Source organism: Trachurus trachurus (genome assembly GCF_905171665.1).
Source record: "Trachurus trachurus genome assembly, chromosome: 21".
Lineage (NCBI taxonomy): Eukaryota > Metazoa > Chordata > Actinopteri > Carangiformes > Carangidae > Trachurus > Trachurus trachurus.
This window is the reverse complement of record NC_139899.1, coordinates 34511683-34539017: the sequence shown is the minus strand read 5'-3', so window position 1 is coordinate 34539017 and position 27335 is coordinate 34511683. Positions and strand designations below refer to the sequence as shown.

The following is a 27335-nucleotide window of genomic DNA, read 5'->3' as shown; positions in this document are numbered from 1 at the left end:
CAGCTCCTCTCTTTGCTCCTTCGCCTGGTGTTTCGTCTCCTCCCATCTCTCCTCCAGCCTCCTGTTCTCCTCCTTGGTTCTCCTAACCGCCTCAGTCTCCTCCTCCTTCTCCTCCTCCAGCTCCCTCACCTGCTCCTCCAGCTGTCTCTTCTCCTCCACCAGCCTCCTCCTCCTCCTCTCCTCCTCTGTTCTCCTCAGCGTTTCTCTCCCTCTCTCCTCCTCCTCCTCCTGCTCTAGCTCCTCCAGCTGGACCTTCAGCCGCTGCGCCTCCTCCTCTCGCTCTTTCAGGAGGTGGCTGAGCTTCTCCGACTCCTTCCTGCTCCTCTCCGCCTCCTCCTGCCACTCCTTCACCTCCTCCTCCAGTCTGTCTCTGACCTCCTCCTCCCTCTCCCTGGCGCTCCTCCTCGCTCCTTCGCTCTCCGCCTGCGCCTCCTGCAGCTCCCGGGCCTGGGAGGAGATCCTGTCGTCTTTTTCTCCTCCTTCCCTCCTCTCCTTCTCCAGGAGAACCCGGGCTTCTCTCAGCAGCTCCTCCAGCTGCTCCTCCTGCACCTCCTTCTCCTTCAGTCTGTCGGTCACCTAGAGGAGAAAGGTAAAAACATCGATTCAGCAAATGCAGTGTAATTATTTTCCCTGCAATTCAATAGGACGAATCTCCTTGTTGTTTACATTCTACTTCCTGGTAGAAAACCAGCTGTAATGTGAATGAGATCAATAGTAACGAACGAGAGTTTAGCTATATATCATATTTTTCACGCCCTATCACCGTTTAGACAAATCTGAAATGATTGAAGAAACATTACTATTTCTGTGTGTGTGTTTTGTGTTGCTATGTGTTGTATTTATTCAGTTTGGGGGAATCACGGTGTCTAGAAAGCATCAGTGGCTCAGCTGACAGGGACAGCTAACGGTAGCTAAGCTAACAGCAGTAGCTAAGCTAACGGCGGTAGCTAAACTAACGGTAGCTAAGCTAACAGCAGTAGCTAAGCTAACGGCGGTAGCTAAACTAACGGCGGCAGCAAAGCTAACGGCAGCAGCAAAGCTAACGGCAGCTAAGATAACGGCCGTAGCTAAGCTAACAGTAGCTAAGCTAACGGCGGTAGCTAAGCTAACGACGGTAGCTAAGCTAACGACGGTAGCTAAGCTAACAGCAGCAGCTAAGCTAACAGTAGCTAAGCTAACGGCGGTAGAGCTAACGGCAGCTAAGCTAACAGCAGTAGCTAACGGCAGCAGCAAAGCTAACGGCGGTAGTTAAGCTAACAGCAGGACATCAGCTGTTAAAACCCTCCCGTTGTGGGACACGACATGAAACTACTCCAGTTAGCTCAGTCATGTTGTAACTCAGATATCCGCTGGAGAAAATATTTTTTCATGGAGCGTTTATTGAGTCACTGAGTTATTAAAGTTAAACAGGTAGCTAACCGTTAGCCTGGCTAATCTATGATAACCATGACTAATTACAAAAATGTGCACACAGAAATAGTAATGTTTGTCCAATCATTGGTTTTATAGACTTTACAAACATCAGATTTGTCTAAACGGTGATAGGGTGTGAAAAATATGATATATAGGACGAATCTCCTTGTTGTTTACAACTACTTCCGGGTAGAAAACCAGCATGAGAACAATAGTGACAGACGAGAGTTTCTCTATATTTATCTCATTTTTCATGTCACTATATCACCGTTTAGACTAATCTGATGTTTGTAAAGTTTATAAAACCAATGATTGGACAAACATTACTATTTATGTGTGCACATTTTTGTAATTAGTCATGGTTATCATAGATTAGCAGGGCTAACGGTTAGCTACCTGTTTAACTTTAATAACTCAGTGACTCAATAAACGCTCCATGAAAAAATATTTTCTTCAGCGGATATCTGAGTTCCAACATGACTGAGCTAACTGGAGTAGTTTCATGTCGTGTCCCACAACGGGAGGGTTTTAACAGCTGACGTCCTGATGTTAGCTTAACTACCGCCGTTAGCTTTGCTGCTGCCGTTAGCTACTGCTGTTAGCTTAGCTGCCGTTAGCTCTACTGCCGTTAGCTTAGCTACCGCCGTTAGCTTATGGTGCGTTCCAGGCAACCCGTAACTCGTGTTTTTCTGACCTGTTCCTATGTTTACCCGTTAGAACGTACAGTCAAACTCGTAACTTCCCACTACTCCCAGCTCCCAGTTAGTAACTCGTAACTTGCCTGTGTGGCAAGGTGAAGAGGGCCCGGGCGGGGATTGAACCCACACCTCCCGGGTAAGAGTCATGCGCGCTTGCCAGTCACCCAAAGGGACATCCCCTTGGCCAAGTAGCCAGGGCACATGATCAATTGGAGGCATAGTGACAGGAACCTCAACTGTCACACCTGGAACGCTACAAACTCGTAACTGGTGACTTGAAGTCGTGACTTACGGGTTCAAAAGTCTGGAACGCACCATCGCTACCGCCGTTAGCTTAGCTGCTGTTGTTAGCTTAGCTACTGTTAGCTTAGCTTAGCTACCGCCGTTAGCTTAGCTACCGTTAGCTTAGCTACCGTTAGCTGTCCCCATCAGCTGAGCCACTGATGCTTTCTAGACACTGTGATTCCCCCAAACTGAATAAATTCAACACATAGCAACACAAAACACACACACAGAAATAGTAATGTTTCTTCAATCATTTCAGATTTGTCTAAACGGTGATAGGGCGTGAAAAATATGATATATAGCTAAACTCTCGTTCGTTACTATTGATCTCATTCACATTACAGCTGGTTTTCTACCAGGAAGTAGAATGTAAACAATTATAGCTGCTGCGCAGCGATGGGTCGGGTCCGGGCTACTTTTGGGCAAATTTAGGCAATTCTGAGCAACAAACAGGAGAATAGGAAGACAAGACAGTTGACCTTATAATGTTAAATTTGCATCAGCTGAGGACTGAACCCACAACCTCGGGAACCAAAGACCGTTGTCTATCGCACTGAGCTAATTGACAAGTGGCATTCAACAGTGGCTTCACAAATTGACTAAGCCATTCACTGTCGTGTAGGCAGATTTGAAACCACAGTAAAAAGAAAAATCAGTTTTTGAGGTAAAATAATGATATGTATTTGTCAAACATCTACTATGAATCTAAGCTGTTAGGAGCCTTCGCACATGGTCCAGTCCAAGCTCTTTGGATTTTTAAATTTAGAGGCTTGCTGTGATGCCACCATTAGGACAATTGTCTTGTGTTTCGTGTTGAGGACAACTGACATTTTGATTTGTCATCATCATCATCATCGCCCGTGCTGGGTCTCAAACCCACAACCTCTGACACCAAGAACCAGGTCCTAACTCGCTGAGCTAATTGGCTGGTAGTGAGACCTGCTGTGTAGCTTCATTTATCCACTCAGGTGAGTCAATGCCCAGGCAGCTGTTGTCAAGGCAGATTTCAAAAAATCAGAAATTCTATTATCTAAACAAAAATCTGTTAATACATAAATTGCATCTAGACAGCAAAACAGCTTGAGGAGATCTGACATTTTGATCTGTCATCATCATCATCACCCTTGCTGGGTCTCGAACTCACAATCTCTGACACCAAGAACCAGCTCCTAACTCGCTGAGCTAATTATCTGGTAGTGAGACCTGCTGTGTAGCTTCATTTATCCACTCAGGTGAGCCAGTGCCCGGGCAGCTGTTGTGATGAAATGGTCAAAATTTCAGAAATTCAGTCATCTAAACAAAAATCTGATAATACATAAATTGCATCTTGACAGCATGGAAATGTTGGTGATTTGTTTTTAATGATAAGTGTTTTGCATCATAAGAGAAAATATGATGTTTATAAATTCCACTCTCACATTGGCTGCAGTTGTTCCCATGAGAGCAGAATTCAAAATGTTCTAGAAAATTCAGTTTTTGAGATAAAATTCTGATATTTGCCAAACTTCATCAACCATGACTCCAGAATATTGTCATTTTTTTCAGGAAGATTGAAAATGTATTTAGCAAGAATTTGATGGTATATGTTTACAGTACTGTTTACAGTCAAACGTTTTCATGCACTGTAGGCTCAATTTTTGCTTAATCAAAAATCCGAGAAACAAGTTTTGTGGAGGACGGTCTGGAGATGCTCTGTAGCAAGTTTGGTGACAATTGAGCAAAAATTGTGGGAGGAGATACATTTTAAAAGTTTTACAGTTATTGAAAAAAACAGAGTGATGGACTTCATAATGTGTAATGAGTTTAAGTGGACAAAAGTTTCAGCAGTATTGAGGCTACATTGTGGTGAAGTTTCAACACTGTAGCATCTACCGTTGGTTTGGTAGGAATTTTTTAAGTTTTTAAATTTAAACGCTTATTGTGCCCCCCCTAGGAGGGGGGGGGCACATGTCCTTGGAGTTGAGTGAATCTGGCATGGGACTGAACCTTTGTGCAAAGTTTGGTGAGTTTTCACCCATGGGAAGTATGACTTCCTTGGAAGAAGAAAGAAAGAAGAAGAAGAAGAAGAATTCCTCGGAATACAATAGGGTCCCGGCAGCTTAGCTGCCCGGACCCTAACAAGGAGATTCTGTCCTACAGTCACCTCCTGCTGCTCCCTCGCCGCCTCCTCCTGCTGCTCCTCCTTCAGCCTCAGCTGCCGCCTCAGCTCCTCCACCTCCTCCTCCCGCTCCCTCACGGCGCTCATCTGTCGCTCCAGGCTGCGCTCCCTCCTCTGCACCTCCTCCTGCGCCTCCTCGCGCTCCTCCTTGGCCACGTTCAGCTTCACCCGGAGCAGCTGCACCTCCCCCAACGCCTCCTCTTTCTCCTCCTCCACCTCCTCCACCCTTCCTCTCAACCTCTTCACCTCCTCCTCCGCCGCCCTCACTTCACTCCTCAGTCTCTCCGTCTCCTCCTCCTCCTCCCTCCTTCTCCTCCTCTCCTCTCCTTCATCGTGCAGTCTCTCCTCCTTTCTCCTCTCCTCCAGTCTTTTCTTCTCCTCCTCCAACTCCTCCACTCTTGTCCTCCATCTCTCCACCTCCTCCTCCTCCTCCCTCCTTCTCCTCCTCTCCTCTCCTTCATCGTGCAGTCTCTCCTCCTTTCTCCTCTCCTCCAGTCTTTTCTTCTCCTCCTCCAACTCCTCCACTCTTGTCCTCCATCTCTCCACCTCCTCCTCCTCCTCTCTCCTTCTCCTCCTCTCCTCTCCTTCATCGTGCAGTCTCTCCTCCTTTCTCCTCTCCTCCAGTCTTTTCTTCTCCTCCTCCACCTCCTCCACCCTTACTCTCAACCTCTTCACCTCCTCCTCCTCCTCCCTCCTTCTCCTCCTCTCCTCTCCTTCATCGTGCAGTCTCTCCTCCTTTCTCCTCTCCTCCAGTCTTTTCTTCTCCTCCTCCACCTCCTCCACTCTTGTCCTCCATCTCTCCACCACCTCCTCCAACTCCTCCTTCTGTCTTTCTAACCGCTCCAGCCGGTCGCAGAGCGCCTCCACCTCTCTGTCCCTCTGCACCTCCTCCTCCCTCCTCCGCTCCTCCCACCTCGCCTCCTCCTCTCTCCACCTCCCCCTCGTCTCCTTCGCCTCCTCCTCCAGTCTCTCCCTCTCTCCCTCCGCCTGCAGCGCTCTCTCCGTCACGCGGCTCATCTTCTCCTCCCTCTCCGTCGCCTCCTCCCTCAGCCTCTCCACCTCCCTCTGCCGCTCCTCCCTCTCCTCAGTCAGTCCGTCCGTGCGCCTCCTCAGCGCCTCCACCTTTATACAAAACAAAGCAGCACGTGTTGCACTGATGTTCATTATTATAATAACAGGACGAATCTCCTTGTTGTTTACATTCTACTTCCTGGTAGAAAACCAGCTGTAATTTAAATGAGATCAATAGTAACGAACGAGAGTTTAGCTATATATCATATTTTTCACGCCCTATCACCGTTTAGACAAATCTGAAATGATTGAAGAAACATTACTATTTCTGTGTGTGTGTGTGTGTGTGTGTTGCTATGTGTTGTATTTATTCAGTTTGGGGGAATCACAGTGTCTAGTAAGCATCAGTGGCTCAGCTGACAGGGACAGCTAACGGTAGCTAAGCTAACGGTAGCTAAGCTAGCGGCGGTAGCTAAGCTAACGGCGGTAGCTAAGCTACCAGCAGGACGTCAGCTGTTAAAACTCTCCCGTTGTGGGACACGACATGAAACTACTCCAGTTAGCTCAGTCATGTTGGAACTCAGATATCCGCTGGAGAAAATATTTTTTCATGGAGCGTTTATTGTGTCACTGAGTTATTAAAGTTAAACAGGTAGCTAACCGTTAGCCCTGCTAATCTATGATAACCATGACTAATTACAAAAATGTGCACACATAAATAGTAATGTTTGTCCAATCATTGGTTTTATAAACTTTACAAACATCAGATTAGTCTAAACGGTGATATAGTGACATGGAAAATTAGATAAATATAGCGAAACTCTCGTCCGTCACTATTGTTCTCATGCTGGTTTTCTACCAGGAAGTAGTTGTAAACAACAAGGAGATTCGGTCTATAAGGTCGAATATTTGTCAAATGCATGATGCCAGTCTTGTTTGGCTGGATGTTAAGCACAGATTATTTGTTGATGGTTCTTCTTAGAAATATTATAACAACTAAAATGCCATAAACATTTTGTATAGAAAATTATCTTTTAGTTCAAACATACATAATTATTCAACTGGACATGCTGCTGCTGGAGGTTATTTTATGTTACCCAGGGCACTCTCTCAAGGTACAGTATTATATAGAGCTATGAAGGAGTGGAATGCCCTTCCGAATTATGTTATACAACAAAGAAACATGGTTAGTTTTAAAATGAAACTAAGAAATTATTATTTGGATCGCAATTTTGACCATTAGTAGCCTAGTATGTGTTTTCTGTATGTATTTTTTGTTTTATGTATTAATGTGTTGTGTGTTAATGGTTTGTATTTGTCATTTATTATGATGAAAAGACCCCAGGAAGAACAGCTGCTGCTGCGTGGCTAAAGCTAATGGGGATCTAAATGAACAGAACTAAACAAAACACAACACCTCTCCGTCCCTCGTCCCCAGCTCCTGGCTCAGAGCCTCCCTCTCTCTCTGCCAGGCCTCCTTCTCCTTCCTGCTCTGCTCCTCCTCCTTCAGCGCCTCCTTCTCCTCCTCGCTCCTCTCTCTGCGGGCCGTCTCCTGCTCCACCTCTTGCCTCAGACACTCGATCTCTCCCTGTAAGGCGAGTTTGTGCTGCGTCACCGTCTGGATGTGAGTGTTGAGCTGACAGCGGTCGACCTCGGCCTGAGACAACTGGTGCTGCTGCTGAGAGGAGAGCTGGTGGAGAGACACCGACACACACCTGATAGAGAAACACAGAGAGAGAGAGAGAGAGAGAGAAGCATAGGGATTGTTAAAAATAAAGTGAGGGACCGGTCACAATAAAAAGAGGTAAAAGTCACGATAAAAAGAGGGATAAGTCATGATAAAAAGAGAGACAAGTCACGATAAAAAGAGGGACCAGTCACGATAAAAAGAGGGACAAGTCACGATAAAAAGAGGGACAAGTCGCGATAAAAAGAGGGATGAGTCACGATAAAAAGAGGGACCGGTCACGATAAAAAGAGGGACCAGTCACGATAAAGTGAGGGAACTGTCATGATAAAAAGAGGGACAAGTCACGATAAAAAGAGGGACAAGTCACGATAAAAAGAGGGACAAGTCATGAAAAAAAGAGGGATAAGTCATGATAAAAACAGGGATAAGTCGCGATAAAAAGAGGGGCAAGTCACGATAAAAAGAGGGACAAGTCACGATAAAAACAGGGATAAGTCACGATAAAATGTGGGACCAGTCACGATAAAAAGAGGGACAAGTCACGATAAAAAGAGGGACAAGTCATGAAAAAAAGAGGGATAAGTCATGATAAAAACAGGGATAAGTCGCGATAAAAAGAGGGACAAGTCACGATAAAAAGAGGGACAAATCACGATAAAAACAGGGATAAGTCACGATAAAAAGAGGGACAAGTCACGATAAAAAGAGGGACAAGTCACGATAAAAACAGGGATAAGTCACGATAAAATGTGGGACAAGTCACGATAAAAAGAGGGACAAGTCATGATAAAAAGAGGGACCAGTCACGATAAAAAGAGGGATAAGTCACGATAAAAAGAAGAACAAGTCACGATAAAAAGAGGGACGAGTCATGATAAAAACAGGGATAAGTCACGATAAAAAGAGGGACAAGTCGCGATAAAGTGAGGGATAAGTCACAACCGGTCACGATAAAAAGAGGGACAAGTCACGATAAAAATAGGGACAAGTCACGATAAAAAGAGGGACAAGTCACGATAAAAAGAGGGACAAGTCACGATAAAAAGAGGGACCAGTCACGATAAAAAGAGGGACCAGTCACGATAAAAAGAGGGATAAGTCACGATAAGAAGAGGAACAAGTCACGATAAAAAGAGGGATAAGTCACGATAAAAACAGGGATAAGTCACGATAAAAAGAGGGACAAGTCACGATAAAAAGAGGGACCGGTCACAACAAAGTGAGGGACCAGACACAACAAAGTGGGGGACCTGTCACAACAAAGTGAGGTGTGTGTGTGTTGTACCTGAGCTCCTGCAGCTCCTCCTGCAGCTGCTCCCTGTGTGTGTGCAGCGCCTCCTTCTCCTCCTGCAGCCTCCTGCTCTCCCTCTGCTGCTCCTCCTGCTGCTGCCTCTCTCTCCCCCTCGCCTCCTCCTCTCTCCTCCTCGCCTCCTCCTCCGCCCGACGCAGCTGCTCCCGCGCCTCCTTCAGCTCGCCGCACACAGATGCATGCTGGGAGGACAGCTGTGGACAGCACACAGGCATCATCAGTTCAGTTCAGATCAGTTCAGTTTTTATTTATATCCGGAGGGAAATTGGATTTGCAGCAAGCATTACAAACACAAGACAAAAAAACAGCATCCAAGACATCGACATGTCCCTAGCCACAACATAGTGCAGTAATACATTTAAAAAAAACTGTACGAATAATAAAAACTAGGGCTGGGACGATATGCTTTTCTCCCGATTCGATTCTTCTATGATTTTTTGGATGGTGATTCGATTTAAATTGCGATTCTACGATATTGCCGATTCTCTCTATGATTTTTAGTCTTTAGCATTTTTAACATTTACCTGCACACAAACACTGTAGGAGCCTATAAATGAACAGACTCCATTATAAAGTGAACTTAAACCCTTTTCAAAACCTGGACTCTCTGTATGTAAAAAAGGCAAACAATTCGATTTTTTCTCCCACCCCTAATAAAAACTCTTCTACTACTTCTACACTTCTACTACTAATAAATTACTGTTGATAATAATAATACATAATGCTCTGCGCATTATGTATTATTATTATCAACAGTAACAGACACAGATGTGTCACATGACAACATTCACTCCTCCTCCTCCTCCTCTCTACCTCCTCCAGCTGACGTCCATCATTCTCTCTTTCCTCCAGCAGGGAGATCAGTTCTCTCTCCTTCTCCTCCATCCTCCTCTTCTCCTCCTCCATTTGTCTCTCCTTCTCCTCCATCTTTCTCTCCTTCTCCTCCATCCTCCTCTCGTCCTCCTCCTCTGTCCCTCGGAGCTGAAGAACGACCTCCTCCTCCTCTTCTTCCTCGTCCTCTTCCTCCTCCCTCTGGGCTCTAAACACACACAGTCAGGTTTAGACGGGGGGAATCGAACCTGCAGCAGCAGTGGACCAGTGGACGGTCCAAAGTGAAGCGGACTCACCTGAGCCTCAGGGCGCCGAGCTCCGACCTCAGAGCCTGCAGCTGTGATTGGCTGTCGGACAGCTCACACTCCAGCTACACACACACACACACACACACACACACACACACACACACACACACACACACACACACACACACACACACACACACACACACACACACACACACACACACACACACACACACACACACACACACACACACACACACACACACACACACACACACACACACACACACACACACACACACACACACACACACACACACACACACACACACACACACACACACACACACACACACACACACACACACACACAGGTGTTAAGGCGAGACACTAACAGGCAAAAACACTGTTTTTTCATGCACTGATACATTTTGAGATTTGGAGCTATTTCTCTTCCTTAAAGCAGAAGTAAGGTGAATGTTTGTGTTAATATAAGTCTTAAATAGTTGTATCTTCCGACAGCAATCACTTCTATAGAGTGTTTGGTCTGAAACACGGGTCTGTCAGTTAGTGATGGGCAAATGAAGCTTTTGTGAAGCACTGAACCACTTGAGCCAATTGTTTTGAAAATGGGTTCATTACTCGAAGCTTCATCTAGAGAGACCTCTCCTGGCGAAGTGCGAGGCTGCAGTCAAAATCTCTCTCTCTCCTGAACAACGACGTAGGCTCCAGACATTGTCATTTCCTCCGTATCCGCAACAAATCATTAAAGTAGGATTTACATTAACAATCTCTGTAATTTTACAGTCCAAGTCTCTAAAGGCCGTTTTCTCAGAAAGAGTTTTTCAGACTCAGACTCTGAGCTAGAAATCTCCACTTCAGCAGCACTTCCAGACACCAAACCTTCCACTTTGATCCCTTTCTATATTCTGAAGGTTTTTACAGAGGGGATTGTTGATATCTCATTCACAGCCTCATTTATACAACATTTTATTACTAAAAACATGGAGACATTAGATGTTTTAGGGCTGGTGACAGTATTTTCTCATTTACAGAGTGATAAAAAGAGATATCCACAATCCTCCTCTGGAAAAACTAAAGACTCTAATATGTCAACTAAATACAATTTTGGAAGTGGCTTTATCCATTGTTCAGATTTCGGTTCTGGAAATGTATGCAACTTAGTGCATATTTAATTAGATATGGCCTCATTTACATATTTAAACATAAAATTTGACTTAACTTGTAATACAAAAAATATTTGTCTTAATGTGAGTGATGAACTTGGGAAGATTCATGGTGATACCTGTTAAAGTTAAATGTTTTACCCTATTCACCTGTAGTGAATTAAGGACAGAAGTTGTTGATGTTCAGGTGTGTGTGTGTGTGTGCGTGTGTGTGTGTGTGTGTGTGTGTGTGTGTGTGTGTGTGTGTGTGTGTGTGTGTGTGTGTGTGTGTGTGTACCTGCAGCAGCTGTATGTTCAGCTCTCTCTTGTCCGAGGCCAGAGCTGAGTTGAGGGCGGCCATCTTGTCCAGAGCGTCTCGTCCCTCGTCCACGTCCCTCTTCAACACGCACTCGGAGGAGGAGAGACGCAGCACACACTCCCTGGACTGGAACACACACACACACACACACACATACACACACACACATGACACAACACAACACTGGCTGGTTCATACAGATGTTTCTGTGTGTGTGTGTGTGTGTGTGTGTGTGTGTACCTGCTGCAGAGCGTCTCTGACTTCAGCTGCTTCTCCTTCTGCTCTACATCTGTCCAGCTGCTCCCTCTCCAGCGCCACCTGCAGGAGGAGAGAGAGGTAACAGAAGAATGTATTTAGTGTGAAGACGCTCTACGGACTACAGATCTGGGTTGTGTCCTAAATCCCTCCCTCTTTCCCTCCTCCCTACTCTCTATATAGTGAATTCAATATAGTGACTATATAGTGACTCACTGGTCAAATGAAAAAACACTTTCGGACACGACTCCACCGCACAGTTAATGATGTATTACGTCGCGTAATTAGGTACCATGGATACAACCATGGTAACGGCCGGTGTAGCATAGACCTACGGGTGTATAGGTACCAACATAAAAAGAGGAGTAAAGCAATATATTAAGCGGTAATATATATATTTAAGCACCAAAGATGTTCAATCAAACCCACATAGTTTGAAACAACGTTCACAACAACGTGTCACAACTATGCTAAACAGAACGTACACGCTTGCACATGTTTTACAAAATGTCAACAAAACATGACAACTTCTGAACTGTTTATGATAGAGACGAGCTGTAAAAAGCATCTGAACTGTGAGATTCTCTGCTTTCCGAGGGTCATTGAATGGTGTCTCTATGACAACAAGGGACGGTATAGGGTGCATGTAATCACGTGGTACAGGAACAGATGCCAGAGTCACTGGCAAAACTTTAACTGCTGTTTTCTCAGGTTTTAGAACAGAATAAGAGAGTAGGAGATCGTAATTCAAATGGCCACATCTAGAAAACCATCAAATGTATGTCTCTGACTAGGGTATCATTTTAAAGCTTATTTTCTAATCTTTCCATTGATACCAAAATCTCAACTTTGAAATTTGGGTCACTGTGACTCATTTTGATGGATCGGGTCACTAGATAGTGAACATTAATAATCTTTAAACATTCAGACACCACTACAACAACTGGTCACTAGATAGAGAGGAGGGGGTTAGGACACAGCCCTGGTTCTGGTTCTGGACCCGGCACACAGACAGACAGAGACAGAGACAGACTCCTCCTCCTCCTTCTCCTCCTCCTGTCTCACCTTCAGACCCTGGACCTCCAGCTGGTGACGAGTATCTCTCTCCGTCTGCTGGACGTTCTCCAGAAGCTCCGCCTCCACCCTGGAACACACAGTCACAGACACGTCTGTTTCTGAGGGATGCACGATAACTTTTTTTAAAAACCGACACTGATAACCGATAACATACCTGGAGATAAGAAAGACTAGTGAGGACCTAACATCATGACATCAATAAAAACAAAGCCAACAGGGGGAGAGAGTGTGTGTGTTTGTGTCTTCTTACGGTTAGCTTTATGTTGCTAGCGTCTTTAGCAGCGTCCTCTTTAAAAACTCAGTCGGAGCGACGGTCATGTTTCAGGTGACCGATCAGGGTTGAAATATTAAAGCTTGCGCTATTTTCCCCTCTTCGAGGAACTTGCTTGGAACATTTATTACAAATATCCCAGTTCCCAGTTCCTGGTTTGCGAGTCGTTCTTCAGACCTTTTTATGTTCATATTTCTGTGATTTACGTGTAACATGGGTAATGGGTTAAATACTGTGGATAAGACGTTGATCCACGTGTTCGTTCGACCGGGGGGGAGTATGAGTTTCGCTTTTACCGTGCCCTGCTGTCATGCTGTCATGCATGCGCGCTTCTCTCTCTCTCTGTGTGTGTGTGTGAGAAAGAGCGCTATGATCAATGAACGGAACGCTATTGCGTTGCCGAAAAATCTATTCATGGCGAACGTAATTTATTTGTGGCATATCAGTGAACACCTCGTCGGGCTGTAACATACAGTAACAGGGCTGGCGTCGTCACAGCCACAACACCAGCTAAACGCGTTTCCTCTAATTTGAGGCGGAGTGGCCACCCTGTTTACCACAGAGATTTTGTGTGCGGTCATATGACTACCTGGCTCCGTCTGATTGGACGTCGCCAGTGGCTGCATTTGTTTGGTGAAACACAGTCATAGGACAGAGTGTCTGTTTGAAGCAGCCAGAGAAGCGGCTTCATTAAAACAAAACAAACAGATTGTGCATTGGATCAATAAAAAAGTAGCGAGTATGTGTGTGTAAGATCCTCAAGAAAACAAAACATCGCCGATCGTCCTTCCAATCGCTGATAGACGATTGGATCGCCAATCGGCACAACCCTATATCAGACTTTTCAGAATCACGTCATAATTTCCTGATATCGGGCCGATAATTATTGTGCATCCCTAAGTAGAAACCAGTAGAAACCAGTAGAGAAACCGGTAGAAAGCGGTACCGTCGGTGTGTCTGTGTCTCCAGACGTCTGTTCCTCTCCTCCTGTCGGTCTCTGTCTCTCCTCACTCTGTCGTTGTCTCTCTTCACCTCCTCCTCCCTCCTCTGCACCTCCTCCAGCTGCAGGCGCAGGGAGGAGCACACCTCCTGCTCCCTACGCAACACACACACAGATACACACACACACACAGAGACACACAGAGAGAGGTGTTAAAGGTTTAGACGTCATTCACTCCCATTGATCATGGTCAGGTGTGTGTGTGTGTGTGTGTGTGTGTGTGTGTGTGTGTGTGTGTGTGTGTGTGTGTGTGTGTGGTGTGTGTGTGTGTGTGTGTGTGTGTGTGTGTGTGTGTGTGTGTGTGTGTGTGTGTGTGTGTGTGTGTGTGTGTGTGTGTGTGTGTGTGTGTGTGTGTGTGTACCTGTGCAGCAGCTCCAGAGTGTGTGTGAGCTCGTGCTGTGTGTGCTGTGTGTGCGTGTGCAGCTGCTGGTTGTCGTCCTCCAGATGTTTCAGTCTCTGCTCCACAGCTGTTTTCTCCTCAGAGGCACGACGCACGCTGAGCTCCGCCCCCTAGGACACACACACACAGAGATACACAGAGATACACAGAGATACACACAGAGATACACACACACAGAGACACACACACACATACAGACACAGAGACACACACACACACACACACAGAGAGATACACACACAGAGATACACACAGAGACACACACACACACAGAGATACAGTGAGTGAGTGACAGGTCTGAGAAGAGGACGGAGAGAGGAGAAAGAAGAGGAGGAGGTGGAGGAAGAAAGGAGGAGGAAGAGGAAAAGAAGGAGAGGAAAAAAGGAGAAGAAGAGGAGGAGAGGAGGGGAAGAAAAGAGGAGAAAGAAGAGAAGGAGGAAGAGGAAGAGGAGGAAGAAAGGAGGATGAAGAGGAGGAGGGGAACGGGGAAGAAGAGGAGAGGAGGAGGGGGAGGAAGGAGAAAGAAGAATGAGAGGAGGAAGAGGAGGAGGAGAGTGAGAAAGAAGAGGAGGAGGAAGAAGAGGAAGAAGATGAGGGAGAGTGAGAAAGAAGAGGAGGAGGAGGAGGAGGGAGAAAGAAGAGGAGGAGGAAGAGGAGGAGGAGGGAGGAAGATGAGGGAGAGTGAGAAAGAAGAGGAGGAGGAAGAAGAGGAGGGAGAGTGAGAAAGAAGAGGAGGAGGAGGAGGAGGAGGAGGAGGGAGAAAGAAGAGGAGGAGAGGAGGAGGAAGAGGAAGAAAGGGGAAGAAGAGGAGGAGGAAGAAAGGAGGATGAAGAGGAGGAGTGGGGAAGAAAAATGGAAGAGGAGGAGGAAAGGGGGTAGAAAAGAGGAGTAAGAGGAGGAGGAGGGAGAAGGAGAAAGGGGAAGAAAGGAGGAGTAAGAGGAGGAGGAGAAGAGGAGGAGAGAGTGAGCTGTGCCTCACCTGCAGCTCCTCCTGTCTCCGCAGCAGGAGGCTCTCGGCCTGAGAGACGATGGACAGAAGAGACGACACGTCCAGACCAGAGGGAGGAGGAGGAGTCACAGCACGGCCCTTCACAATAAAACACGGCCCTTCACAATAAAACACAGCCCTTCACAATAAAACACAGCCCTTCACAATAAAACACAGCCCTTCACAATAAAACACAGCCCTTCACAATAAAACACAGTCCTTCACAATAAAACACAGCCCTTCACAATAAAACACAGCCCTTCACAATAAAACACACGGCCCTTCACAATAAAACACAGCCCTTCACAATAAAACACAGCCCTTCACAATAAAACACAGCCCTTCACAATAAAACACACGGCCCTTCACAATAAAACACAGCCCTTCACTATAAAACACACAGCCCTTCACTATAAAACACAGCCCTTCACAATAAAACACACGGCCCTTCACAATAAAACACAAGGCCCTTCACAATAAAACACACGGCCCTTCACAATAAAACACACGGCCCTTCACAATAAAACACAGCCCTTCACAATAAAACACACAGCACGGCCCTTCACAATAAAACACAGCCCTTCACAATAAAACACACAGCCCTTCACAATAAAACACAGCCCTTCACAATAAAACACACAGCACGGCCCTTCACAATAAAACACAGCCCTTCACAATAAAACTCACAGCACGGCCCTTCACAATAAAACACAGCCCTTCACAATAAAACACAGCCCTTCACAATAAAACACAGCCCTTCACAATAAAACACACAGCACGGCCCTTCACAATAAAACACAGCCCTTCACAATAAAACACACAGCCCTTCACAATAAAACACAGCCCTTCACAATAAAACACACAGCACGGCCCTTCACAATAAAACACAGCCCTTCACAATAAAACACACAGCCCTTCACAATAAAACACAGCCCTTCACAATAAAACACAGCCCTTCACAATAAAACACACAGCACGGCCCTTCACAATAAAACACAGCCCTTCACAATAAAACACAGCCCTTCACAATAAAACACACAGCACGGCCCTTCACAATAAAACACGGCCCTTCACAATAAAACACAACCAGGGTTTCCTCTACATGCAATTGATCGTGGCGCAACGCCACGGCAAAATAAAAGCTGCCACACCTTCAGAATGATGATTTTTTAAATGTTAAAACAATGTAAAGCAGGTTTTCCACTATAGTGGGGCGGATTAGCTCAATATTTTACACCAATCGTTCACTTTGTGATAAAAGCATGAAATTTGGTGGATGTGTTGGTGAATATGTTTCAAACAAATCTGGATATTGGGCCACCTCAAAAGCGCCCCCTAGTGGCCGTGGCAGCCATTTGTTATGCGAATAAATGAATGATTAATATAAACTGCCCTTTTAGTAATACCAACTGGCCATGTATTGTATATTGTTGGAAAGCCTGATTAGTCACCTTTACAACGAGGTACAGCTTGTAAGGATCGTGCATTCATGGAAGGAGCAACGGGGCTAAACGTGTGGGTAGCGCACCCCAAAAATGTGCATCCCCTGTGGGGCAGATTAGCTCAATAAATCACAACAATTGTTTATTTTGTGGTAGAAGCACAATTTTGGTGGAGGTGTTGCTGGATATGTTTCAAACATTTTTGGTACTACACGAGAGTTCATTTATCTCTGATTAAGAATGGTTTTACCATCTCAGCGACCTTTCCATTTGATTCCTGGAGTCATAATTATCGGAAAAAGTGTGTTCATTTGTTCATGATGTCTGGTTTAGGAGTTATGAAAATTGGCATTTTCGCCATTTGTGCGGACATAAATTCAAAATGGCCGGCAAAAAATCAGTTGACCCGGGCAACAGGCAAAAATCTTAAGTAGACATCTTAAGGGGCCTTAAAAACCAAAAATGTTTGAAACATATCAATCAACACATCCACCAAATGTTGTGCTTCTATCACAAAATAAACAGTTGTTGTGATTTATTGAGCTAATCTGCCCCACAGGGGATGCACATTGTTGGGGTGCGCTACCCACACGTTTAGCCCCGTTACTCATTCCATGAATGCACGATCGTTACAAGCTGTAGCTCGTTGTAAAGGTGACTAATCAGGCTTTCCAACAATATACAATACATGGCCAGTTGGTATTATTAAAAGGGCAGTTTATATTAATCATTCCTTTATTCGCATAACAAATGGCTGCCACGGCCACTAGGGGGCGCTTTTGAGGTGGCCCAATATCCAGATTTGTTTGAAACATATTCACCAACACATCCACCAAATTTCATGCTTTTATCACAAAGTGAACGATTGTTTAGCTAATCCGCCCCACTACTAGGGGTAGCACAGACTAGTCCCCTGCTCCACAATGACGTTTTCAGCTTGACGTCGACTAGTCGCTGATCATGTGACAGTAGGCTACAAGAGAGGAGCGGCTTGAAACAACAGCTGAGTGGCTGAATGAAAAAATACGAACGCCGTCAAGCTGGATAGAACCAGATCGTACCAGACAGGAAGTCGGGCACAGAAAAGGCGAGAGAATCCGGTCAATTTTCAAAATAAAATAAATGATGATTAAGTTTGCTTGTCCGTCTATAAATATTTGTCAGTTGCGTCTGCACACAAGACACACATCCATATACAGCGCTAGAGACAGACCTGTGTGTGTGGAAAACCGAGTAGCTACAGACGGGTCGATGTTTGAGCGGCGTGGAGAGAGAAGCTGCTGCCTGTGAGGCGCTCGGCTACCGCAGGCCGGGCCGTGTGTCGGGCTGCCGGCAATTAAAAAAAAAAAAACTCCGTGACTGACGCTGTGAATACAGATTGTTGCAGAGCATTTCCCTCCTCCTGTGATTTTAGTTATGATGGGAAAAATATGAATGACGTCATCAGCGACTAGTCGACGATCCGGTCTCGCGCGCACCCCCACTCCCCCCCCCCCCCCCCTCCCGCGATCAGACCACCCTCGCCACCACTCTTTGAAAAAATCCTGGAAGAAACACTGCACAACACACAGCCCTTCACAATAAAACACACCACACTCAATAACTGATAGAGAGGTATTGATGGTATTGATGGTATTGATGGTATTGATCGGGGCTGATCGGGGACTCACCAGTCTGATCACGGCCTCGCTGACGGACTGAAGCCTCCTCTCTGACTCCCTGTGTCTCTCCACCTCCTTCTCTCTCTCCTCCTTCTCCCTCTGCTCCTCCTGCAGCGAGCAGGAGAGCTCCTCTATCCTGAAAGAGAGAGAGAGAGAGAGAGAGAGAGAGGAGGTGTCAGTCTGATGCAGAGGAGGAGGAGGAGAGGAGGAGAGGAGGAGTGGAAGAGGAGGAGAGGAGGAGGAGAGGGAGGAGGATAGGAGAGGAAGAGGAGGAGGAGAGAAGAGAAAGAGGAGGAGGAAGAGGAGGAGGAGGGGGAGAGGAGAGGAAGAGGAGGAGGAAGAGAGGAAGAGGAGGAAGAGAAGGAGGAGGAGAGGAGAGGAAGAGGAGGAGGAGAGAAGAGAAAGAGGAGGAGGAAGAGGAGGAGGAGGGGGAGAGGAGAGGAAGAGGAAGAGAGGAAGAGGAGGAAGAGAAGGAGGAGGAGAGGAGAGGAAGAGGAGGAGGAAGAGGAGGAGAGGAGAGGAAGAGGAGGAGGAGAGGAGAGGAGGAAGAGTAGAGGGAGGAGGAGGAGGAGGAAGAGAAGGAGGAGGAGAGGAAGAGTAGAGGAAGAGGAGGAGGAGAGGAGAGGAAGAGGAGGAAGAGGAAGAGGAGAGGAAGAGGAGGAGGAGGAGGAGAGGAGGAAGAGTAGAGGGGGAGAGGAAGAGGAAGAGAAGGAGGAGGAGAGGAAGAGGAGGAGAGGAGGAAGAGGAAGAGTAGAGGGAGGAGGAGGAGGAGAGGAGGAGGAGGAGAGGAAGAGAGGAGGAACAGGAGGATGAAGAGAAAGAGGAAAAAGAGAGGAGGAGGAAGAGGAGACGATGAGGAACAAGGAATGACAGGAAGAAGATGAGGAGAAAGAGAAAAGGAGGAGAGGAGAGGAGGAAGAGGAGGTGTGGGTCACTCACCGCTCCTTCAGCTGAGAGACCTGGGCCTGATGGAGGAGCTGCTCCTCCTCTCTGTGCTCCAGCTCTGCCAGGGAGAAGCTGCCCAGGGTGGAGGAGGAGATGGGAGGAGGGAGGACCAGGGTGGAGGAGAGGGGGGGAGGCAGCTCAGAGAGGAGAACAGGGGGAGGAGGAGGAGCAGAGGAGGAGGAGAAGGAGGAGAAGGAGGAGGAGCGGGGTTTTATGTGACTGAGCCTCAGGGAGGAGGAGACGGAGTCACAGCTGGAGAGGAGCGAGGAGGAGAGACGGGAGAACTCTGCTCTGAGCTGCCACAGGTCCCTGAGGAGGAGGAGGAGGAGGAGGAGGAGGAGGAGTCAGTTAGTTAAAGGAATATTTCCACATTTTGTCAAATCAGCCCATTGCCATAATCCCTATAGTCACAGCAGTAGGTTTGTTATGAACCTTCTGCTATGACTATAGGGATTATGGCAATGGGCTGATTTGACAAAATGTGGAACTATCCCTTTAAATACACCACAGGTGGGCGGAGCCAACACTCACCTGTCGGCCGCCGTCCTCACGGTGTGACACTCTCTCCTCAGAGCGACGACGCTCCTCCACACCGACAACAACCGAGCCTGCTGCTGCCCCACGTGGCCACACTGACTCTACACACACACACACACACACACACACACACATTACACACACACACACAGATACATTTTGTCATATTTTCTAAATAAAAGCCTCTCAGTGTGAAGTGCAGCGAGTAGAAACCTCCTCACCTCCTTCTCTCTCAGCCAATCAGACTCTCTCTGCTCCGCCTCCTCCACAGCTCTCGTCCAATCAGACGTCAGCTTCTGCAGGTCCTCCCTCAGCGCCTCGTTGCTCTGCTCCGATTGGCCGAGCTGCTCCCGCAGGAGAGCGTTGGTCTCCACCAGACCCACCGACCTGGACACACACAGGTGAGTATGACACACACACAAACACAAAAGTTGTATGTCATTTGACCTCTGGCTAAGCCCCGCCCCCAAACGCGATGAGCCAATCACAGTGCGCATAGCCAGCCCATACACTGGGACATTCTCTGCTTCCACGTCCATTGAAACGACGGGCTAATTTCTGTTAGCCTGTCTATGGAGTTTTACATTATACGTTAGCATTAAGCTAGCAGACTTTATGCTTAGTTGTGATACTGGCTAACATCTAAATATCTCTGACAATATGTTGCCTCAAATACGTTGTTGACTTAACTTAGAACAGATGTAGACATCCTTGTTAAGTTTATCCAGGTTTAGTTGGTGTTGTGGTCGACTGCATAACTTTATCCAGAGCAGACACTTCTCTCGGTTGAGATGTGGCTTGGGAAAAGGTAAAAAAATCCCCCCATGGCCTCTCAGGATACCTAGTGTCAGAGTTACATGTACCCCATGAACACCGTTTGACCATTTTAAACTTAAAATGTCAAGAAAAAACATATAAAAACCAATGAAAACTGACTAACTGCAATGCATTTCAATGGATGTGGAGGCAGAGAATGTCCGAGTGTATGGGCTAGCTATGTGCACTGTGATTGGCTCATCGCGTTTGGGGGCGTGGCTTAGCCAGAGGTCAATTGGGACACAGCTTCAGACTCACCTGTGCTGTTCCTCCTCCAGCCTGATGAGGGCGCTCTCCAGAGAGTCGCTGTGTTCATCTCTGATCTTCCGCTGCACAAAACACACAACAACACAAACACATCAACATCTGGAACATCTGGCACCATGCAGCAGTACTACAGGTACTACAATAGTATAGCACAGTACTACGACAATATACCATGGTACCGTACTACAGTAGTAGGGATGTGCACGGTTACCCAGTAGGTAGTCTACTATCTGGTTATTAATTTATTACCTGGTTAACCTAGGATTAAAAAAACGTCACGTTAGAGCAACAGTCTAGTGTCGGATCAAACTACATTATCATCATCTTTTTGTAGTGTTAAACAGTTTCAGATCGAGCCTCGGACTTTCAAACCTTTTACAATAATCTGTGGTGGTTCCCTCGGCGACGACAGGTGTCATCAAGTCTGTTAGAAAATCTGCTGCTTTCAGTTTACAAACATTGTGAAACCTTCCCAGTTATTTCCTGAGACGATGCGAGGCAGAGAGGACCGAAGGCACCAACATGTAGTGTGGACTAATAAATAAACACCGCTAATGATTTAAGAAAATAAAGCATATATGATATATAGACATATAAAGATGCACATCTGCCCCGTATGAGCATCTTAAACTCCATCTCTGATATTTAGTCTGACGACGCTGTGTGTCAGTGATGTGACTGTCTGACGGTCAGAGAGCATTTATGCCCCGGCTGAGCTCTGTCCATCAGACATGACCTCATTGTTATTTTTTATTACAGTATTCGGTTACCCGGTTACGACAAGGTTAGGATACTCGGTTAGAAAATTATTCGAAATGCCCATCCCTATACAGTAGTACACCACAGTACTACAGTATTATAAAACGTAAAGGTGAAATCCGGCGATCTGATTGGTTGTTAACCGTGGTATAATGAGCAGTTACCACGGCTACTATTCTAAAGCCTTATCACAGCGTAGGCTATCACTCCGCCTCAGGCACGTATGACTGGTATGAATGGAAGTTGTTGTCATGTATCCATGACAACGGACTGTTGCAGTCCGTAGCAACAGACAGTCGATGTTTTTACGATGTTAAAAATGTAGTAAAGTAGTGTAATTGACATGTTGAAGGTGAACTTTGACCTCCAGAGGGTTAACAATGGTAGAGGGGACTGAGCAGTGACAGAGCTACTTGGAGCTAACGTCTGGACAGCTGGGAACAGATTTTATTCTGCTTGAAGAAAACTACATGTCCTCTTTCATATTGTTGTTATTGGTAACCGGTTTATAAAAGCTATATATCACTCCAGTCCGTGGTATATGCTCATTCTGCCACTCTGAGGGGGAACAACGCCCCTTAGAGTGGTAGAATGAGCATAGACCACGGCCTGTCGTGATATATTGCTTAAATATACCACGGTACTACGGTAATATACCACAGTACTACAGTATCAGTGTGAGGTGTGTGTCTGACCTCCGTGTGCAGCAGCTGTGTGTGTTCGTCCTGCAGCTGCAGCTCCACATGTTGACATCGCTCTCTGTACTCCACCACCTGCAGGGACAGGACACACAGTAATACACAGTAATACACAGTAATACACAGTACTCCCCTCTCTGTCAGTAGTACCACAGTAGTACTAGAGTACTCTATGACCTCACGGCTGCAGACTGGAGACCTGCACGTTAACGCCTCCTAGTGGTCGACTGTAACATTACAACTGTACAGTCTGGACCTGCACTAGGGTTTATTGACCGGGCAAACTCCAGATAAACACCAAGATCTAACTGTTTGTGAAGCTTAGAACACTTTTAAACTTTTATTTAATAGCCTATAATGAAATAAAATGCTTTTAAATGTTCTGTTGCATGGGGTTACTATTGGTTTTGTTGCTAATGGATACAGATATGACAGATATGGAATATGGACAGTATGGATGTATATTGCAGTAGGAACGTGAATCACATTGTTCGTTTAATGTCATTAAAGTTTTTGTCGTAAATGTATCTGACAGTGTGGGCCAATGACATTTTATATTTTATGAACACGTTGGCCCACACACAGCAGCCTATAATTATATTTCTGTTTAATTTAAGCACACAGTATTAAAAGTATCTCTGTTTCTTAACCTTAAACACAATGTGCCGGCCAAGCAAGCTTCCAAAAAGACGTACGACAAAGTATTATATATATTAGTGTATTTGACGACGTGCATATAAGACTATCGTAGTAAACGTGTTATGGTCAAACGGTCGTTACACTGTCAGATACATTTTAGACAAAAACTTTTAAGACATTAAACAACAATGTGATTCACGTTCCTACTGCCATCCATGTTGTCCATATTCCATATCTGTCATATCTGTATCCATTAGCAACAAGACACTGTAGCAAAAAACCAAGGGGTCTGAATGTGCAGGTCTCCGGGTCTGCAGACACATGCTCCTCCCTCACCTCACTCTGCAGCCTGTGGAGCAGCAGTATTACAGTAGTATTACAGTATTACAGCAGTATTACAGTAGTATTACTCCAGTACCTTGCTCTGCAGCCGGTGGATGAGCAGCGCCTGCCTCGCCTCCCTCTCCCTCCCCTCCCTCAGCCTCCTCCTCCACTCCCTCTGCTCCTCCTCCGCCCGCAGGGAGACGGAGAGAGAGGGACACACGGACTGGACCAGCTGGAGAGAGAGACAGAGAGAGAGAGAGAGAGAGAGACAGAGAGAGAGAGAGAGGGAGGTGAAGCTTTGATTAGTTTGTTTCTAGGATCCCCATTAGCTGATGTCATGACAACAACTGTTCTTCCTGGGCTCCCCAATACAATTTAAAAGAACACAGATCACCAGTGTTCTGCTAGTTACTGAAAAATAGTAACTAGTTACAGTTACTAGTTACTTCATTAAAAAAGTAACTGCGTTACTCTGCCCTGCTAAGCCAGACCGCAGTAACTACGCGAACAGTGAAACTGAGAAAAATGGCTTTAAAGTTTTTTGATTAGCCTTCCAAATGTGTTGTAGGTAGATTAGTGAAAATACACAGATTTGACAGGTTTTCATTAAGTAATATTTATGCAATTAAATATATGACCACATATTTTATATTTGACCCCTAAAAAGCAGATACTGCGCTCTGCTGCCAGTTTTCCTTAAATAAATACACAGGTAATGCTACGGCAAAGTGCAGTAACTACAATGTTGTTGTTTTTTCCAGCATGCTTCTAGCCTGTCTAGCCTCTACCTGGTCTTTTTACTAAACTTAACAAACTTCTTTCTTCATGGCCTAAACTCAACCAAAGCATCAGAGCAGAGAAATGTCTTTTTTTCTCCCCCAGTCTGCTGTCAGCAGGAGCCGGGGGCTGCAGCAGACTCGCGCCCGTGTGGGCTCAAGCCTCATACAAGCCGGGTTCAGCCGTGCTGAGCGGAGCGGGGAGGGAAAATAAGTGTAGCCTACCGGTATTTCTTCTACTCTGTGGGACGGTAGATCATAACGGAGTGGGGGAGAAAGCAGTGGGACAGATCTGCCCAGTCCCTGAGCAGCGCACGTTTCACAGACAGGCGCACAGTGTAAACAACGTCACCGGTTCAGCACCATGGATAGCTCGGGGTGGAGGTCCGAGGGTCCGGGGGGGTGGGGGTCCGAGGGTCCGAACAGCGGTGTTTTGGAGGAGGGGGGGGGGGGGGGGCGAACCGTCCCTGTGCTGGTGCTAACCTGCCGAAGCTAACGTTAGCTAGCTACCGTAACTGGCTAGCAGTGTAATAGAGCGCAGTAACTGCAGCTGAAGTACAGGGGAAAAGAGGCAGAGTGCAGTAACTGCGCAGTTACTGCGGTTTGGCTCAGTTTTGAGCGTGATTTTGTGCAGGGAAACAGATACAGAGTGCAGCAGTAACTGTAGTTACTGCGGTGATTTTGTAGTTACTGCAATTTTTCATACCTCATATCTCTAAAACTGAGCAACATTGACCGCTGAAAATTTTACACAAGATAAAACATTTATTGACAAGTTCAATTTCACAAAAAAATCAATTTCGAATTTTCGGTAGTTACTGCGGTCTGGCTTAGCAGGGCAGTACTGATAAAGTAACTTTTTTGATACTTTAAAACGCCCCCCCCCCCAATGCTCCTAATAAATAAAGGTTGATTGAATTCCCCTCTAAATGTCATTTCAGTTCTGTACTGATGCTGATTAAAAAACACGTGTTTTTATGCTGAATGATGTCAGCAGCAGCTTGACCTAACAGAACTGCAAAAAATCTTGAGGATACGTTAGGCTACATTCAAGAACCTGTTTTCATGACGGAGGTAAATTCACTCCAGCAGTAATTTTTTTCAATCGATCAGCCTGTCCAGTCCTCTTCATGGAGCTTGTTAGATTACGTGTGGGACGCTAGAGGGCGGCCACCAAGCGCTTTGTTTTTCACAGTGTCGCAGTGTGCTCTGTCTTTCTTTCAATTCAATGAAACTTTATTGATCGCTAACATGTAATGGGAAGTGTGTGCCGCTGTATAACCTCACCAAAAGGAACGGAAAGGAACGGAGTAACGCAGCGTTTGGTAACGGAAACTGAGTTACTGATTTTTTTTTTTAAAAACAACGCGTTACGTTATTAGTTACTGAAAAAAGTAACGGCGTTACTAATAACGCGTTACTACCCAACACTGCAGATCACTGTAACACCTCGTCATCATATACACAAGTTTCCGAACGTCATCTATGGTCAAAACCAGAAGCCGGTTTTGCCGGTTTGGTGGAATTGTAAGTTCCACCAAACTTACTAAGGGTTATATTTAAGACTATTTAAAGCAGTACTAAAGAACTTTCAGTTTTGGTTGAGTTTGGCGGCGCCTGTGGACCAAAGCGGTAGTGTTTTGCCTGAAGGAAGACTCCATTTCCCATGAGCACTAGCGTGAAGCCCTGTAAATATCCTGCATTAAAATTAACAGAAGACTTCAAAACTAAGTTTCTGTTTCCAGTGGATCATTTCAAAGTGAAAACAAAAACATAATCCATTGCTAAAGTGCTGTTTTGCCTGTTCCCTCCTTGTTGTGACTCGCAAAAGTGAAAGTAAAGTGAGAGCAGGGTTCCTACCATGCTCCTCAAAGTTGCTTAGTGCCAGAGAAAGAGATACAGACCGCCTCAGACCACGACGGAGGTGTCATTCAACTTGTTGTAAGTCGATGTATCATCACAAAAGTTATGAAAATATTTTATGAAGGTTGAAAAGTTACTTAGTGTTGGTTTAAGACTTATATTAACACAAAAATATTGCTTACTTCTGCTTTAATATTAGTCTGTCTTCAACCAGAAGCCATGATAAATGCCGATGCATTTTATTGACCCTGATGATCACATGACTCCTCTCTCTCCTCCTCCTCCTCTCCTCTAATCCTCCTCCTCCTCTCTCTCTCTTCCTCCTCCTCCTCCTCCCCCTCCTCCTCACCCTGTGGTTCAGCGCTCTGCTCCTCGACTCCAGCTCCTCCCTCTCTGCGCGGCTCTCCGCCAGCTCCTCCTGCAGACGACTCACTTCCTGCTTTAGCTCCGCCTTCTCCTGCTGCCAGCCAATCAGCAGCTCCGGCTCCATGACGACGGCTCATCAGATATTTATAATAACCTTTAAAAAAAAAGTTTTGATTTTACACTTTTATTGAACTTTAAACTTAAACATAATAAAAACACCTGAGTCTAAACCCAGTGTAAAACATTCATACAACTATACAGTTATAAACATATAAACACATATAGAGGTTTGTAGTAGATTGTAATAGTTCAGACTAGTTTTTACAGCTTCTCTGTCGTTCATACTGTGCAGTGTTTACATGTAATAGCAGATTTCTATTTTGAATTAGCTAATGAAAACTTGGTGTCTTGTCTAGAGGTAAATTCATGTAAAACCTCTGATGCACGTTGCCTTCAGGGACAGTTTTTCATCATCAGTCTCTGTATTTCCCTCTAAAACAACTCTGTGTGGTAACGTTGTGTTATTATCTCATAGCGTGGTGAATGTGCAGCTCACAACTTGTCCACCAGAGCGTTGTGGAGTTGTTGGATTGTGTATTTGATGAGTTTGATGAGGGAAACCAAGAAATCCCATAATGAGCCTCCGTAGCGTAGCTCTGAGCAGCTCACGGCTCTGCTCCGCCGTTCTAAAAACAGCTTGCACCGACAATTAACGGTAACGAACCTACTGCTATGACTATAGGGGTTAGGGCTGTCAGAACGAACTTCGCTATTCGAATACAATTCGAATGTTAGTCAAAATGAGAACATTCGAAGGTGGAAACTGACGTGTGAACGTTTGCCTTCCGTAACGAGGCAAATTAACGTAGTGCGTCGTCCGGAGTAGTACAGATGTTGATAAAACAAAATGCAGTTGTTGTTGTGCACAAGGTAAAGCTGCAGCTTCAAATATACGAGCAGAGTTTTTTTAAATTGCCCGTTCATTCGGACAACACACACACTTCAAGAGACTTTTGCTTAAAGCAGAAGTAAGTGGTCCGGTCGTTTTGGCTAATGCTGCGTTCCAGGCAGGCTTTTGAAATCGTAAGTTACAGCTTCAAGTCACAACTTACGACTTTGTAGC

General features: G+C 45.8%; 1 protein-coding gene across 1 annotated transcript in view; it reads right to left on the bottom strand.

Annotated features, from left to right (window-relative positions):
• LOC311004162 (uncharacterized protein) overlaps window positions 1-26361 on the bottom strand; it is a 40851-nt gene extending 14490 nt beyond the window's left edge. Inside the window, exons 1-22 of the mRNA XM_083996108.1 lie at window positions 26196-26361; window positions 23302-23439; window positions 22242-22319; window positions 20779-20849; window positions 19926-20091; window positions 19699-19805; window positions 19162-19476; window positions 18232-18358; window positions 15111-15218; window positions 14093-14241; window positions 13678-13827; window positions 12449-12527; window positions 11369-11446; window positions 11108-11254; window positions 9692-9765; window positions 9378-9447; window positions 8541-8758; window positions 6983-7280; window positions 5362-5676; window positions 5134-5319; window positions 4540-4803; window positions 25-576 (exon numbers count right to left, since the gene is read on the bottom strand). Coding sequence (XP_083852234.1) covers window positions 25-576; window positions 4540-4803; window positions 5134-5319; window positions 5362-5676; window positions 6983-7280; window positions 8541-8758; window positions 9378-9447; window positions 9692-9765; window positions 11108-11254; window positions 11369-11446; window positions 12449-12527; window positions 13678-13827; window positions 14093-14241; window positions 15111-15218; window positions 18232-18358; window positions 19162-19476; window positions 19699-19805; window positions 19926-20091; window positions 20779-20849; window positions 22242-22319; window positions 23302-23439; window positions 26196-26336 — 3831 coding nt within the window. The 5' untranslated portion in view covers window positions 26337-26361. The remainder of the gene's footprint in view (window positions 1-24; window positions 577-4539; window positions 4804-5133; window positions 5320-5361; window positions 5677-6982; window positions 7281-8540; window positions 8759-9377; window positions 9448-9691; window positions 9766-11107; window positions 11255-11368; window positions 11447-12448; window positions 12528-13677; window positions 13828-14092; window positions 14242-15110; window positions 15219-18231; window positions 18359-19161; window positions 19477-19698; window positions 19806-19925; window positions 20092-20778; window positions 20850-22241; window positions 22320-23301; window positions 23440-26195) is intronic.
• Window positions 26362-27335: the final 974 nt, after the last annotated feature.